General features: G+C 40.2%; 2 protein-coding genes across 8 annotated transcripts; one reads left to right on the top strand and one right to left on the bottom strand.

Moving 5' to 3' along the window:
- Positions 1 to 344: 344 nt before the first annotated feature.
- rmdn1 (regulator of microtubule dynamics 1) lies at positions 345 to 4290 on the bottom strand. Its single transcript, XM_032550959.1, has 10 exons — positions 4079 to 4290; positions 3617 to 3722; positions 3390 to 3474; positions 2541 to 2700; positions 2295 to 2384; positions 2171 to 2226; positions 1555 to 1642; positions 1441 to 1471; positions 1187 to 1320; positions 345 to 715 (listed from the first exon to the last, which is right to left on the bottom strand). The coding sequence occupies exons 1-10, from the start codon at positions 4214 to 4216 to the stop codon at positions 677 to 679; spliced, it is 927 nt and encodes a 308-aa protein (XP_032406850.1). The 5' UTR covers positions 4217 to 4290; the 3' UTR covers positions 345 to 676.
- Positions 4291 to 4798: 508 nt separating this feature from the next.
- On the top strand, positions 4799 to 14422 carry LOC116711601 (copine-3-like). 7 transcript variants are annotated; one of them, XM_032550946.1, is made up of 16 exons: positions 4799 to 4920; positions 5715 to 5883; positions 5987 to 6166; positions 6246 to 6320; positions 6451 to 6522; positions 6611 to 6688; positions 6772 to 6861; positions 8003 to 8101; positions 8183 to 8266; positions 8779 to 8838; positions 8940 to 9073; positions 10590 to 10644; positions 11442 to 11493; positions 11574 to 11707; positions 12570 to 12803; positions 13473 to 14422. In XM_032550946.1, exons 2-16 carry the CDS (start codon positions 5725 to 5727, stop codon positions 13590 to 13592), a joined length of 1626 nt encoding a protein of 541 aa, XP_032406837.1. In that variant the 5' UTR covers positions 4799 to 4920; positions 5715 to 5724; the 3' UTR covers positions 13593 to 14422. The 7 variants fall into 7 exon arrangements, with proteins under 7 accessions (XP_032406837.1, XP_032406836.1, XP_032406843.1 ...); XM_032550945.1 differs by having other exon boundaries at positions 4809 to 4920; positions 5695 to 5883; XM_032550949.1 differs by having other exon boundaries at positions 4820 to 4920; positions 5698 to 5883.
- The last annotated feature ends 88 nt before the right edge of the window (positions 14423 to 14510 follow it).

Genomic DNA, 14510 nt, shown 5'->3' with positions numbered 1-14510 from the left:
CTGGTATTGTATTGCTAGCATGACATTAAAAACTGTCACTGTTCACACAGAAACGTTTGAGTGCATTTCCGAAAGAAAAGCAGTAGTTCTGTTAAAAACTGTTACATTTTATTTAATTCATTTTAGACTGAGAAGCAAGTCAAGCTTTAATTAGTCAGGCTATCGGCTCCGTTAGCTAGCCTTTTGTTAAAATCTTCAATGGCGTTATATTGTCAATGCTTTTTAATTTCCAAACTTTGATCATCTGGGGAAATATTTCCAAAGCAGATGACTCCGTCTTGAAAGAATGAGGAAAGTGTAGTACTTGTGTTTCACCAGCAGTGTGCAGCAAACAGATGGACGAATGGCAGTCAAGTCATAGTTTTATTGTTAATGAATCATGTCAGACACAACTGGTAGACATTTTAGAAGATAAAAATAAAACATTGTAAAAGAAAACGTAAAATCTTAACAGAATTAGGTTTCTAATTGTGCTGTAATGCCCCATTTCTCTTGTGGAAGCGGCTGCACATAGAAAATTCAAGCTGGATCTATGTTTGTTTTTTGTCTTCATTGCTTTGAGTCCCAGTGAAGCAACTAATATACCAATAGATCCTATTGGGATTCTTCATTCGTTGTCTCGGTTCGAGTCCAAAGGCCGCCTGTGGCACGCAGAGCAGAGGTGGACAGAAGGTCATCAAAGCTGATTCAGGAGCTCCACTGCCTCTTTGTGGACCTAAAGAGGAACACATGCTGGTTTGTTTACGCGATCACAATGGCCACATGCAGTACGAACCAGTTGTGCAACGCCTCGCGTGTTCATGTCCCTTGACCTCTGTCGAGTTAAACCCACACACTTTGACATAACGTTGTGGGAGTTCATGCAACAAACGAACACAATGCTGTAGAAAACTGAAGAGGAAGGGAAAGGAGACGTGGTTTAGCATTTTGTTAAACCAACACACAATGTTGCAAGCCAAAGTTCTCGAGTAACTCTTGACAACTGTGGTTTGCAAATGTATTCAGCGCCCCGTGGGTTAACACTCTGTAGAACCATGTTTTATTCCTAATTACGGATCGGACAGAGAATAACTGTGAAGAGGAATTTTTTACTCTTGCTACAGATTTTCCTTTGGGTTTAGGTTTTAAACATTCAAGGAGTGTGAATACTTTTACAAGATACTACAACAGCTATGTGTGTTTATACCTCTTTGTCTTCCAGTGTGTGAATGGGATACTCTTTAGCTCTGGTTAGCCAGTGAAGTGCTTTCTCCTTGTCTTTCATGGCCATGTAGGTCTTTCCCAACATCAGGAGGTTTTTACTGTAGAAGTTTGGGTCGACTGTACAAAGCAACGATTACAGGAGACATGCTTAAGCTTAGATTGTTTCAAAATTATTATTATTGATCTCAGCTAAAGGCAGCAGGAGCTGTTCAATGATTAGAGTACAAGCTGTTGTACCTTTCTCGGCCTTTAGGAAGAACTCCAAAGCCTGAAAAACACAAGTAAAGCTAGCATTCATAGAGATCAAAGATCAGTGACTGATTAGGGCTCAAACTTAGAAAAGTGTCCAACCTCTTCAAACGTAGATGTAGGCGGTGTTGAGAAAATTACAGCGGCCACTTTGCGCTGATACCACGGCAACTCGGCAAAAGCAAAACACCTAAGGAAGAAGAAATTGTCTTGGATGAGATTTCACTACAGCATCACCTCTACCTGGATTGAAATACTTCAGCAACATGGTCTGCTTCCGGATCTGATGAAGCCTTCAAGACATGTGAACTGGCACTGTGTACAACTGAATCATCGTCAATTTCTGGTGTTTCATACTTTGAAATCTCAAACTTGAACACAATAAAGGAGAATGGAAAGGTGCAAAAAGGCACTACTAGCCACAAACCAGTAGCTTGCCATCATCACGTGAACGTAAAGCGTCTTTGAGAACCCTCTGACAGTTGAAGATATAATTTTACATAAGCCTCATTAAATTTCATTTCAAGAATGGTGGTGGAATTTGTATAACACACTTCAGTAATGAGTTCAAAGTGCTTTAAGTCATAAAAACATAACACATTACGAATTAAGACGTAGTTAATTAATGCTAAAATCCTCCTAGGCTGTGTCCACTTTCATTTAAGTTTGACTGCAATGATTGGGGTAAGAGAAGAAGAAGAGGAAGAAAAAGACTCACCAGTAACCTAGAATGTGTAAGGATGTGGCATCTTTAGGGTTGAGCTCAATAGACCTCTGGGAGGAAGAAGAAAATTAATAAATGTATGACTTTTGTTTTAAGACGGTGACCCAGATGCTCTCACCTCCAGATGCTCCCGGATGATGTATGAATTTCCTATTTTAACCTTGACTCCCTCAAATTCCCCGGTGTCGCTGAGGCAAATGGCGTACCACTGAGTAAAGGGAAGGGAAAGGGAAAGACACAAAACAAAAAAACAAGCATATTTCATACTGGGAATACACCGCCGAACGATATTTTTCTTTAAAAAAACATAATGGGCCTCATTGTTGTATCAGTTCCTCTTCTTGCGGTGAAACAACAGACTTACTTTGTGTGCAGCAAAACATTTGTCGTCTCTCTCCAGAGCCCGCTTTGCATATTCAAAGGCCTCAAATGTCAGCTGCTTCTTCCTGCCGGCGTCTGTGTCGGGCAGGAGGGACAGGTCCCGAGACGCCCGGGCCAGCCTCCACAGGAACTCTGCATCCTCGCTGCATGGAAGCACACAACCTGCGTGAAGACCCCCTCCACACTGACCAGGAAAAAAAAATCCCAACTTTTGGTCCACCCATGTGCTAAGATGATTTGATACGGCGCCCCCCTCTGGTGCTGGATTGACAAAACCACTCCAACAAAAGGGTGACCTTATTGTCAAACTTTACTTGTAGAACAATAAATTCTTCGCAGGATTAAAACCAGATTCCTTCTGATGTTGTTTGGTTCAGGACGGACTTGTATCCAAGGAAAACGGCCGATGTTTCCCGTATCCTGGATACGTCAGAGTGAGGTGGCTCTTCTCAAGTTTGCAGGTATCCCTTTCTTGTTAAGCTTTTCCTGTAGCACTTTTTTTCTTCCACTGAACTTTCTGATTTGTTTTAATACAGCAAAGACCAAGCATATGGCTTAGCCTTTTTTTTTTTTCTTTTTTTTTTGTGGCTGGTGTCGGTGACCGTCAAATTGGCGAGCAGTCTTCCCCATGAAATATGTAGGCCATAATATTTCTGTGTAGTATTCACACTTTCTGAAAAACTCCTGAATTTTGGATCTTAACTAGCTGTAATATTTGGATATTATAAACATCTTGTATTGACTCACCAAAAATAAAGTAAAAATCAATCTTTCAGTTTAGTCTTGTTTATTGAAATCTGCCTGAAAATGAGTGGCTGCAGGTCAGGCTCACCTGTCCTTGTACTGCAGCAGCAGCTGGTAGAGCTTCTCTGTGTCTGCGCAGCTGTACAGGTAGTCCGCCTGCTCCAGGACCTCATCTGCCCAGACACAAAACATGACACCCTGCTGTCAGTGGAGGTGCATCTGAAAGGTACTGAGTCTATTTAACTCCAAAATCACTTCCATTTTTTTTCTATTTCTCTCCACCCCCCCCACATCCAACCCAGTGTGACTATTTACCTTTATTTAAAGCGCAGACCACGGCTGAAGTCTGCAGCTTACGGAGAGCTTGGTAACTTAGACCAGACAGTACAGGGAGCCCCAGCAAGAATGCTGCTCTTCCACTCTGTGGACAAGAACAGGTCAGGAAAAACAAAGGTAAGGACAAAATGTTGCACTTTGTGTTTTATTGGTTGGTATCCTAGCCGACCTAAAGTAACACCCTATTTTTTATATGCGTTCACTGGAAAATAAAGTTTGGTTTTCTCTTGAAATTTAAGTTTTGTCATGCACTTCTGAACGTCTTGTTATTGCTTCCTGAACTTATTAGATGCCAAACACGATTAAAGAGCCCTGGTGAACTTCGATCTACTTTCATCATCCATCACTTTACATCAGCCCCGTGAGAGTGACTGGCAACCTCTCTATTACTAAAGAGGGGTTGCCAGCTGAGCAGTCAGAAACAAAGCATAAAGTATTTACACCAAGAGCACCGACTATCCAGCTGGCACTTGTCCGGAAAAAGCGCTTCGACCCCCTGATCCTTTCGCCTTTAGCGCCGACTGCAACTTCCAGCAAACTCCTGTTCACAAACCGCGTTAAAACCCTCCCAGCCATCATCTGTCAGATCCAAATGTCCAACGAGCAGGAACTACACGGCTTAATGTCAACGCAGGCAGCAGCGAGCAGAGACAAACGGTGAACATTCAAGAGCACAAATGCTTTCTCGACGTTGTTAATTTATTTAAAAAACACAAATATCCCTAAAACTAACTCGGGTTGTTAAGTATAACAACCTGAGTTTCACTGAATATATGTCTAAGTACAACTTCACATGAATTACTTACTGTTGTTCAATTTAAATACGGCAGCAGGTAAGACGTTTTGTGTTAAATTACAACTAAAAGTGTTGCCACTCTTGAATGCACCCCGTTGACTACAGCCTGTGCTCGTCCCTCTGCTACCGATGAGAAACAAGCAAACGCCTTAAGAGTTCCGGGTTGTTATTAAAACAACTGAACTGAACTGAATTTTTTTTTTCGTCCAAAAAAAAATAAAATAAAATAAAAAATCCTACCGTAGTTTCACTACGACGCTGTTTTAAAATGCCCACCGTTCCTAATTTTTCACAGTCATCGGGTTCGATAGGGTTAATGTGGTTATAAATTGACCAATCAGAGTAAAGATCAGCAGTTGACTCCACCCACACCGACTCGACCAGCTGTTGCTGTCAGATAAACCTTAGTTTTCATTACTCGGCCAGAAGCAGAAATAAGTTGTTGGATCAAGAGCTATTACATCAGGTGCTGAACGGGTAAATTAATGTAAGTCTCCATGTACTAAGGAGTAGATACTGCAAGTGATTGTAACGTGTTTTGCTTGGTCGCCACACCCCTCCCGAGGTACGGCAGTGTGTCAGTACAGCAGCTAAATATGACGTTCACAAGCGATGGTAGTGTTTAGAAAGTCTGTATGAATGATGTTGCAGTTTGATGAAACCTTTACATAGACAGGAACTGTTTGTACCCAAGTTCAAACTCTAAAACAAAGTCACTTTCCTGGTTGATGTGTCAATGATGTCCATTCTTTATGTTTTTAGAGTAATATAGTGTTGTTGTTGTTGTTTGCATTCATCTGTACGGTCGTGTAGTACTGTCACTGAGGAAAATAAGTTTCGGCAACACTATTGTGCAACGAGTTTCCCAACCATGTAGACTTTGCATGTAATTCGCAGTAAAATGATATATTTAAGTGTATTTGGAGGAATTTTTATGTTGTTTTACAACAAAGGTAGTGCATAATTATGCGAAGAAAAGAAGAAAATACATGGTTTTCAATTTTTTTTTTTAATTGAAAATATATGGTGTACACTTGCAATCAACCATCAGTTAAGCAACCTAAGTTTTTTTGAGCGTGGTGCGTAGAGCGGCGATGCATGTGGGAGACCTCGGTCCGTCACTGGTTCGAGTCCAGTGACACATGTCGCTCTCATAAACCAACTTCCCATCAATTCACTGTCAAATATAGCCCACTAGAGCAAAATAAATAAATAAAATCCTTTAAAAAATGAAATCCTCCTTGTTTGTTTGTTTTAACAGCAGATTGTCTTCCCAACTAGTCCAGGTGGAATGGCCTCAGCAGCTGCCTCGGCTCCCGGGGCCACTCACCTGGCCACCAAGGTGGAGCTGACCATTTGGTGTGAAAACCTGATGGACATGGACGTCTTCTCAAAGTCGGACCCCCTGTGCGCCCTTTACATCAGCACTTCTGGCTCCCACTGGTACGAGGTCTGTGTCGGGTCATGGTGGGAGATTGTAGAAGTCACCCACATTCTCATGGCAAATTCATCCTGAGCAACGCGACGCGGCGTGATTAATCTTTCTCCATCAGTTTGGGCGCACAGAGATGATCCTGAACTGCCTAAACCCAAAGTTTGCCAGGAGGTTTGTCATTGACTACTACTTTGAGATGGTGCAGAAGCTGAGGTTTTGCGTGTATGACATCGACAATAGTACGTATGACTTGAGTGATGATGATTTCTTGGGGGAACTCGAGTGCACACTTGGTCAGGTGAGTTATAATTATGTGTGAAACATTTTTCAGTTTCTTTTGCTTTTTCAACCGAGTTGTTTTTATGATTTGCATCCAGATAGTTTCCAACAGGCAGATGACCCGACAGTTGCTGCTGAAGGACAGGAGACCTGCAGGCCACGGGACTATTACTGTACGCGGACCCAGTGCTCATCCAACAATCTAAAACATCCTTTATAATGTACTTCACTGTACTGGGATGTGGCCAAAACAGTAAGTCAGATTACAAATAAGCTTGTACCCCTGTGTCAACTGAATTATAGATATGTGCTGAAGAAATAACGGACACAAGAGTGGCAAACTTTGAAGTGTCGGCGAGAAGGCTTGGCAAAAAGGTACAAATGTTTTTGTTTTGGAGTTTCGTATTACTCGAGCCGTCATATTTTGTCCTGTACATGATCAAAAGGCTCTAATGTTGTTCAGTTTCTCTGGTGGTCCGACCCTTTCTTGGAATTCTACAAGCAGACAGAAACAGGGTGGCAGCTGGCTCACAGGACAGAGGTAAAGGTATTTATTGGGATCTCATGCACCCGCGGGACGGATGCCGTTGCTCACTTTGGGTGCGTTTGTTCTTGTTTGTGCAGGTTGTTCACAACAACCTGAACCCAGTATGGAGACCTTTCCGTGTTTCGTTGCGAGCCCTCTGTGGGGGAGATGTGGAAAAACTAATAAAGGTAGTCTTTTCTCTTACATTTGACCATGATAGCAAAAGTAAGTAAACTGCCAAGTTATTTCTAATGTTTTACACTAACATCAACATTTTTTGACACCTTTGGTATAGATGTTTACAACCCTAGAATAAATATCATTTTGTAGTTTTCAATCTGTAACACTAGGAATTTATATATTAAAAAAATATAAACTTCAATTTGAGTTTATGTATTGAGTTAGCAAAACGCTACACCAACAAATGTATGTTGCTACTGTCAGCGTTGAGCGTGCACGAGCCGGGCAAACGATGTGGCGTCTATATTTTGACGTGAGCGTCGGTTCCATATATTCCCAAAACTAAACACTCATTGTATAAATGCCAATGTAGAGGGCCTGCTCAACACGAGCACCTTCCAAATAGACCAAACGTGGTGAAAGGTGTACGACCAGGAGCATATTTTATAATAATATTTTATAATTCATTTATTGTGACACAAGCAGTTTTGCTAATTATTTCTCAACATATTTCCCTCCACATGACAAATATCGTCAGAGTAAAGGTTGTATTTGTCAAGTTTTCAGCGTTGGATCGTCGCACCAGCACAGAAGATGAACTTATAGTCTTTATGGTTTTTATTCAATCTTCACAGCCTCTGATGAACAACATTGTATAAAGAAATGCTTATTTACTATGTATTTTTGTTGAAAAATATGTAAGATTAGGATTTAAAAGCAGGTGTGCTTGCTTTCCATTTTGACTATACGTGCCTGTTGTTTGAAAATGCTCCATATTAACATGAACTAATATGTTTTCTTAATTTAATGACCTAAAGCTCTGAACAAAAATATGTCTGCTATTTTTATGGACTTGTTTCTCTCACATGCTACTAATTCATGCTGTATTGCCCTTTCTTTTCTTTTCTTTTTTTTTTTGTTGTGTAACGCTACCAAACCTAAAAAGAGGCAGTGTTTGACACCCAGCTGAACAAGCATATGCATGATTCGTGGATGACGGTGTGAAGGTGGGCTTTTTCCCTTTTTCTTTTTTCATTTGAACTCATCTGAGGTAACGCTGCTACTTATAATATGATGAAGCGTGCATAACACTGAAACTTAATATGACTTAATATTTGAGGAAAGCCTTCTTCTTCTTCTTCTCCTTAGGTGGATTGCTACGACCACCACGTGAACGGCTCGCACGACCTCATTGGGAGCTTTAGAGCCTCGCTAGCAGAGATGCTAGCAGGAACACACCTGTCACCTGTAAGACGTTTTCGAGGCGTTTTATTTTTGGGACTATTTATGGTTTACAAAGACTAATATGTCGTCTCTTTCCGTCTTCAGGCGGAATTTGAATGCGTCAACTCCAGAAAGTTGAGAAGCAAAAAATATAAAAACTCTGGGATCATTTGCATAAAACGCTGCCAGGTAACAATGGAAAAAAAAACCCAAAAACATATAATGTACAGAAAATATAAGTGAATATGTCAAAAGGGAGGTGAAATCTAAAATATGTCCGATATAAATATCAGACATTGATATTGACCCAAATTTTCACATCGGTGCCTTGCAAAAAAAAAAAATTCCATAAAATGTGATGCTGAAGTGTTTTGCACCATCTGATGGTAGATTATTTGTATCACCACTGTGGTTCAGTAGTAGGGAACTTACAGTATTTGGTGGCTTCCAGAATAGCCACACAAAGTTTTCTCAAAACCTTCCATAATCCAGTCTCATTTGAATCGCTTGTAGAGATTGATAAAACCGTACAGAGCTGTGATCTGGTCTGAACGGGTCTTAAGAGCCTGAGCGTTGAATTTCAGACGACTCCCAGTTACTCTTGTTGATGTACATTTTACAAATCTTACCATGCTGGTTTTTTCCCCCCCCCATACGTCTCGTTTTTGTGGATACGGTTAATGTAACGTCACGTCTTTCAGGTAGAGAAGGAATATAGCTTCCTGGATTATGTGATGGGAGGATGTCAGATCAACTTTACGGTGAGTTTGGCATGAACTACTTGGTCTGGTCTTGTAGAATCCTCTTTTATTTTTGCGTTCTCTCTCTGTCTCTCTCTCTCTCTGTCTCTGCGGCGGCCCAGATTGCCATTGACTTTACAGGCTCTAACGGCGACCCCATGTCCCCTCAGTCCCTTCACTATATCAGCCCTGACGGCTACAACGAATACCTGCAGGCCATCTGGGCCGTAGGTAACGTCGTCATAGACTACAACAGGTAAACTACAAATCATCCTTTATTGTAACCATTGTTAATAAACTTGTTTTCTTACCAGGCTTGGAAAGGAGCAAAGATCAGTGTAGACAAAATCACAGTGTGTGGAAGAAGTTTACAGTTTACACACTATAGCTTTATATGCCAAAGAGTTTGTTGCAAAAGTATTCATATACCCTCAACTTTTCCACATTTTGTCACACGACGACAAAGTTAAATGTATTTTATTGCAATTGTATGTAAAATAAAGGACACAGACTTTTACAAGAAAGGTAAGAAGTGCCTTTTGCAGTTTGCTACAAGCCATGTAGAGACGCAGGGATGTGGAAGAAGGTGGCCTGGACAATCTGACCTCAAATTGGAACAAATTGAGGGTCCACCAGGTGGCGCTAGGGGCCCTCAGAACGCCGGAGGAAAGATGAGAGAAACAAAAAGGCAAAAAATGGAATCTAATGAATTTTTTTGGCGATATATTTTTAGTTGTAGTGTCTTTTTAAATCACAAAATCTTATCTCTTTTTCAATGACTATCCTAAAATATAAGTTGAAATAAGTTATCGAAAAGTTATTTGCCACGCTCATGTTTTTGATCAAGCTGCTCTGCTCCTCAAGCTTGTGTAGCGAGCGCAAAATGGACGAGCGTCTGTCCAGAACAAAACCGTCCAGCAGCTCTACTGTGAAGGACACTGCTGCATAAAACCCTGAGGACTCATGACCGACTAAAATCTGAATGTACAACACAGCAGTTAATAATTATTGAATAGTGAATAAAAGTGAGAGGGGGGGGGGGGGGGGGCGACATTCTAAAAGTTAATACCTTTGTTTTGTCTACATATTTTGTAGCATTGTCTGTAGGTTTGCTAAGGGAGTTCATGGTCAGAAGCTAATGCTGTTTGGGAGGAAGGACGCGATATGTATAGGCTTGGGAACCCCTGGTTTAGACCACAGCTTAGAATGACCTAGTCAAAGTCCAGACTTAATTGAAATTGAGAATCTGTGGGAAAACTTGGAAACTTGTGTTCACAGACTCTACATCCCTTCAGACTGAGCTTAAGCCAAATTTGCAAAGAACCATGGGTAAAAAAAAAAGAAATATATATATAAAAAAAATTAGATCTACAAAGCTGGCAGAGACATTCCCTAAGTCATTTTTTTCCAAAAGTGAAAATTAGCACATAAAAAAAAAATCACCTCCTCTATCTTTTCAAAAGACTTTATAGGAGGAAAAAAAAAAAATCACTTTTGGTTTAAAAAAAAAAAAAGGACTTTTAGGCCAATATATTAGGAAGAAAACGATATATTGCAGAAAACCATGCAGATATTGCACAACTGTGAACCACTTTGTGATAATCCATGGCACAAAATCTCAATAAAACACATTAAAGCATGTGGTTTTAACATGACAGAATGTAAAAACCATTCCGTGCAGCAGTGTGTCATGTGGATAAACGACTTTGCTGCCTCTCCACAGGACTAGATTTGACTGGATGAATGTTAACTGTGACTTTCTTTATGTTTAGTACAAAGATGTTTCCAGTGTTTGGATTTGGAGCTGAGATCCCTCCATCATGGCAGGTAAAAAAAAAAAAAACACTATTAAACCTGAGAGTCTTTCAAAAATACTTCATGTTTTATTAAATAAAAGTGCTTTTCAGATGTAGCAGAATATTTTATCTCAATTTAACTCTCAGTTTAACAATCTTGAGTATTTACATTAGCTTTGTTTATGAAGCCATCAGAGCTCTTTTCTTGCTAAACACAGTCAATATCAGGGGTGTCCAAACTTCTTGAGCCAAAACCATCAGGTCACAAGGACTCGCAGACCAAAAACATAAGGCAGAAAAAGGATTTATTTATTTTATCTGCACAAAGATAAACTAAGCTGCAACAATTTCATTACACGAGTAAAGCAGTCGATCTTTTGGTGTTGGAAAGGGATGTGTAAATTGTTGTAGATCCAAAATATAAAACAAGAAAAGTGATCAAGATTACAATTTGTTTTAAAGATCTCGACTGAAAATAATAGAACTATCTTTTTTTTTCAATTCTTATTAGTGAAAAGAAGACTTGAGTCACTTTTATTGAAAAGTACATAGTCAAGTTCAATAAAGTCATTAAAAGCACCCACATCTACTTTTTATGGAAATCTAATTTTAAAAAACAACAGTTTTTCAAGTACTTTCTGCTAGAGCCAACATAAGATTTTAATTTGTCTATAATAATTCCCCCCCCCCCCGATTAAAAATAAGAAGTCAAAATTTCATCTTGACTCACTTTGGACACCCTTGATCTCCATTCTTTCTTCACGTGTCTGTGCGACAGAGACAACTGTGTCATGTTGTTTTTAATCTTCTGCCGACTCGTGCCGACAGGTTTCTCACGAGTTTCCCATCAACTTCAATCCAGCAAATCCCTTCTGTGCAGGTGAACCTTTCGTCGAGTTTCGATCGCAGCTGTGCTGGCTTTTACCCTGAGATGTGTGTGTGTGTGTGTGTGTGCTGCAGGGATAGAGGGAGTGGTGCAGGCCTACCGGCAGTGTCTGCCTCAGGTGAAGCTGTGGGGTCCAACCAACTTCTCTCCAATCATCAACCACGTGGCCTGCTTCGCCAGACAAGCTCTCCAGCAGAACGCCGCGTCGGTAGGCCACCATTTTGATACTTTAAAGGGGCACCTTTAAAGTATCAGTGGTTATGTGTTTTCCAGGCATGTAATTCCATTTTGTAGCACAATCAAGTAACTGTGGTAACGTCAGTTGTTTAAAAAAAAAAAGCTATATATATCAAATATGACTGAAAATAAATTTTACCTTGTATTTTAACTCGTTGAAATTGGGTCGTTGTCTCTTTAAAAACTCCTGCTCTTTCTGAAACTTCACCTTCAGGAAGTCTTTACATCATGGCTCCTCTATTAACACTTTACCAACATTTTTACCAGCGTGGCACTGAGAAGTCGCTCGTATAATGAGTTCAGCAGACGCGCAGTTCCACCAGGTGTTTGCTAATTGTTGCTGGCTAGTCTGAAGGAGTTGAGTGGGACAGGATTGCTGTGTAATGTGGAAGCTTGGTAGCCTGGAAACTTTGCTCAGAGGAGGAGCTTTGTCATCAAAGGCGGGGCTAGGTTCCACCAGGCGTATTCCACAGCTTGAACGGTTGCCACGGGAGATTAAAGGATTCCTCAAACATGCCTGAATGAATCAAGGCAACACTCCAGGAATGTTTTTGATGAAGGAATAACGTAATAAAATGATGTAAAGTTCAAAAAAGTCGATTTTACATCATAATGCCCGTTTAAAATGCAACAAAAATATGTCAAATTTATCTCTGATTCATGGATTTTCTGGTTCCTCACAAGCCAAGGATTTTTTTTACTCCCCAAGTATTCATTAAAGCCAAAAAAAAAAAAAAAGTGTAAACTGTTGAGTAGAAACTGAAAAAAAAAATCTCAAATAAGTTTAAAGCTATTCATCTCTGTCCTGTCCCTTTATTTCTGTCCATGGGCAGCAATACTTTGTGCTGCTCATCCTCACAGACGGTGTGATCACAGACATGGACCAGACGCGCGCCGCCATCGTGGCGGCGTCCCGTCTGCCCATGTCCATCATCATAGTGGGCGTGGGCGGCGCGGACTTCGGCGCCATGGAGTTCCTGGACAGCGACGACAAACTGCTGCTGTCCCCCACGGGGGAGGCAGCCGCCAGAGACATCGTCCAGTTTGTGCCTTTCAGACATTTCCATGTAAGCAGCGAGTCAGAACCTTTAGATCCATGATCCAAAAAGTCATTTTTGCCCTCAGTCAAGCCCAAAAAAAAAAAAGAAGTCGTTTAGAGCCCCAAATGTATTTTTTTTCTTTTTAAAAGGACAATTTAGAACTTATCATAAATATTTACAATCCAGAAAATATCTTTTAAAAGAAACATTTTATTTAAATGTTTTTTTTTTTTGTTTTTTTTTTTAAGGAAATCAAATTAAAACTTTGCAGACAGAGAGGAGACACATATATTGGATTTTGACATTTGTGAAAAATGATGTCAAAACAGAGATTTCCAAAAAAGTGTTATTGGTACTTTTAGTGTCATTCATTTGCAGAAATTCAATGCAACTGTTTATTGGAGGTAAAAAACAAAACAATACAAAAAAACAGAAAAACTTCTTTATAACGTCTATATTTTTTAAAAAGGTGTTGTTTCTTTATAATTTTTTAGCCAAAGATATGACGAGCCATTGAGGAAGGCCTGAAAAGCCACACATTAAAAATCCATCCATGTGTACCTTTTGAGATGATTTTTGCCACAAAATGTGGAAAAGGTTCAAAGCCTATGAATACCTTTGCAAACCTAAACTCTAGATTCCCCAGGTCAGTTTGTGACGATTCTCCATCGATAATCTGCCGTTGTTTTGTTGCAGGGAAACAGCTTGGCCCTTGCCCAGAGCGTCCTGGCAGAGCTTCCTGACCAAGTGTCGTCCTTCTTCAACGCTTACAAGCTAAAACCACCGAACGTCTTCGGCGTGCCTGAGCCGTCCTAATGGGAAGGGTCAAAGACACCCAACATGTCATTTGGGACTGGGAACCACCTTCCTGCATCTCCTCCAGTTTTTCATTTAGCATGAAAAAGCGCAAAGAAAAAGCGCAACACCTACCTCAGTGACTGACCTTAAATCTATTCATGACGTAAGCAAAGTGTTGTGAAATCTGCAAGAATTTACAATAACTGAGACACCCTGTCCTCCATCCTCAATGCATCTGTTTACATTTCTTTTATTGTTTTTAATGTGTGTGTTGCCAACTAAAAGTGGGCGGCATCAATTAACCAACTTGCTCTTTTGGTTACCTAGCAACAACCGGATTAATTTGCAGAGCTGTAGTTTCAGGTTTGGCCTCTTGGCTGCAGTGTGGAGTAAAAGGAGAAAATGAGTACAACAACTCTAGAGAAAACTGGATAAAACAAAAAACAAATACCCAACCTAATCAATAATTATTCATATTGACTGATATGAAAGCCTTATATTGTGATGGATGCATTTTTCAACCATATTGTCCAGCCCTGTATCTTTAAATAAGAATAAGTCCCAGTGCAAGGAGTCTGACTGTGAGTGTGAAACAGGAATCTTTGTGTATTCTGCCATTTTGGAGTAAATGAAATGAAGGACTTATGAAACTTAATTGAACTGGGGTTTGGAGACGGAACAGGCTGCGACAAGACTTTCATGTGCATCTCCTGTAGCCGCTACGTCTGTGCTGGCTGCAACGTTTAGCAACGAGGCACTATTTCAGGCTTAGATAGCTTTGAAGACAGGCTAACTCAAGCCAGAGTTATTCTACTTAAGATGAAAATAAATGTTGATATACATATTTATTTTTTGTAATTTCTGTTTTTGTGAATTTTTTTCATTCATATTTTATTTTTGTGCTTTTATGAGGATTAAAGAGAGACCTGTAAAACA

This window comes from Xiphophorus hellerii, chromosome 21 (assembly GCF_003331165.1).
Source record: "Xiphophorus hellerii strain 12219 chromosome 21, Xiphophorus_hellerii-4.1, whole genome shotgun sequence".
Lineage (NCBI taxonomy): Eukaryota > Metazoa > Chordata > Actinopteri > Cyprinodontiformes > Poeciliidae > Xiphophorus > Xiphophorus hellerii.
This window is presented reverse-complemented; position numbering and strand designations above follow the sequence as displayed.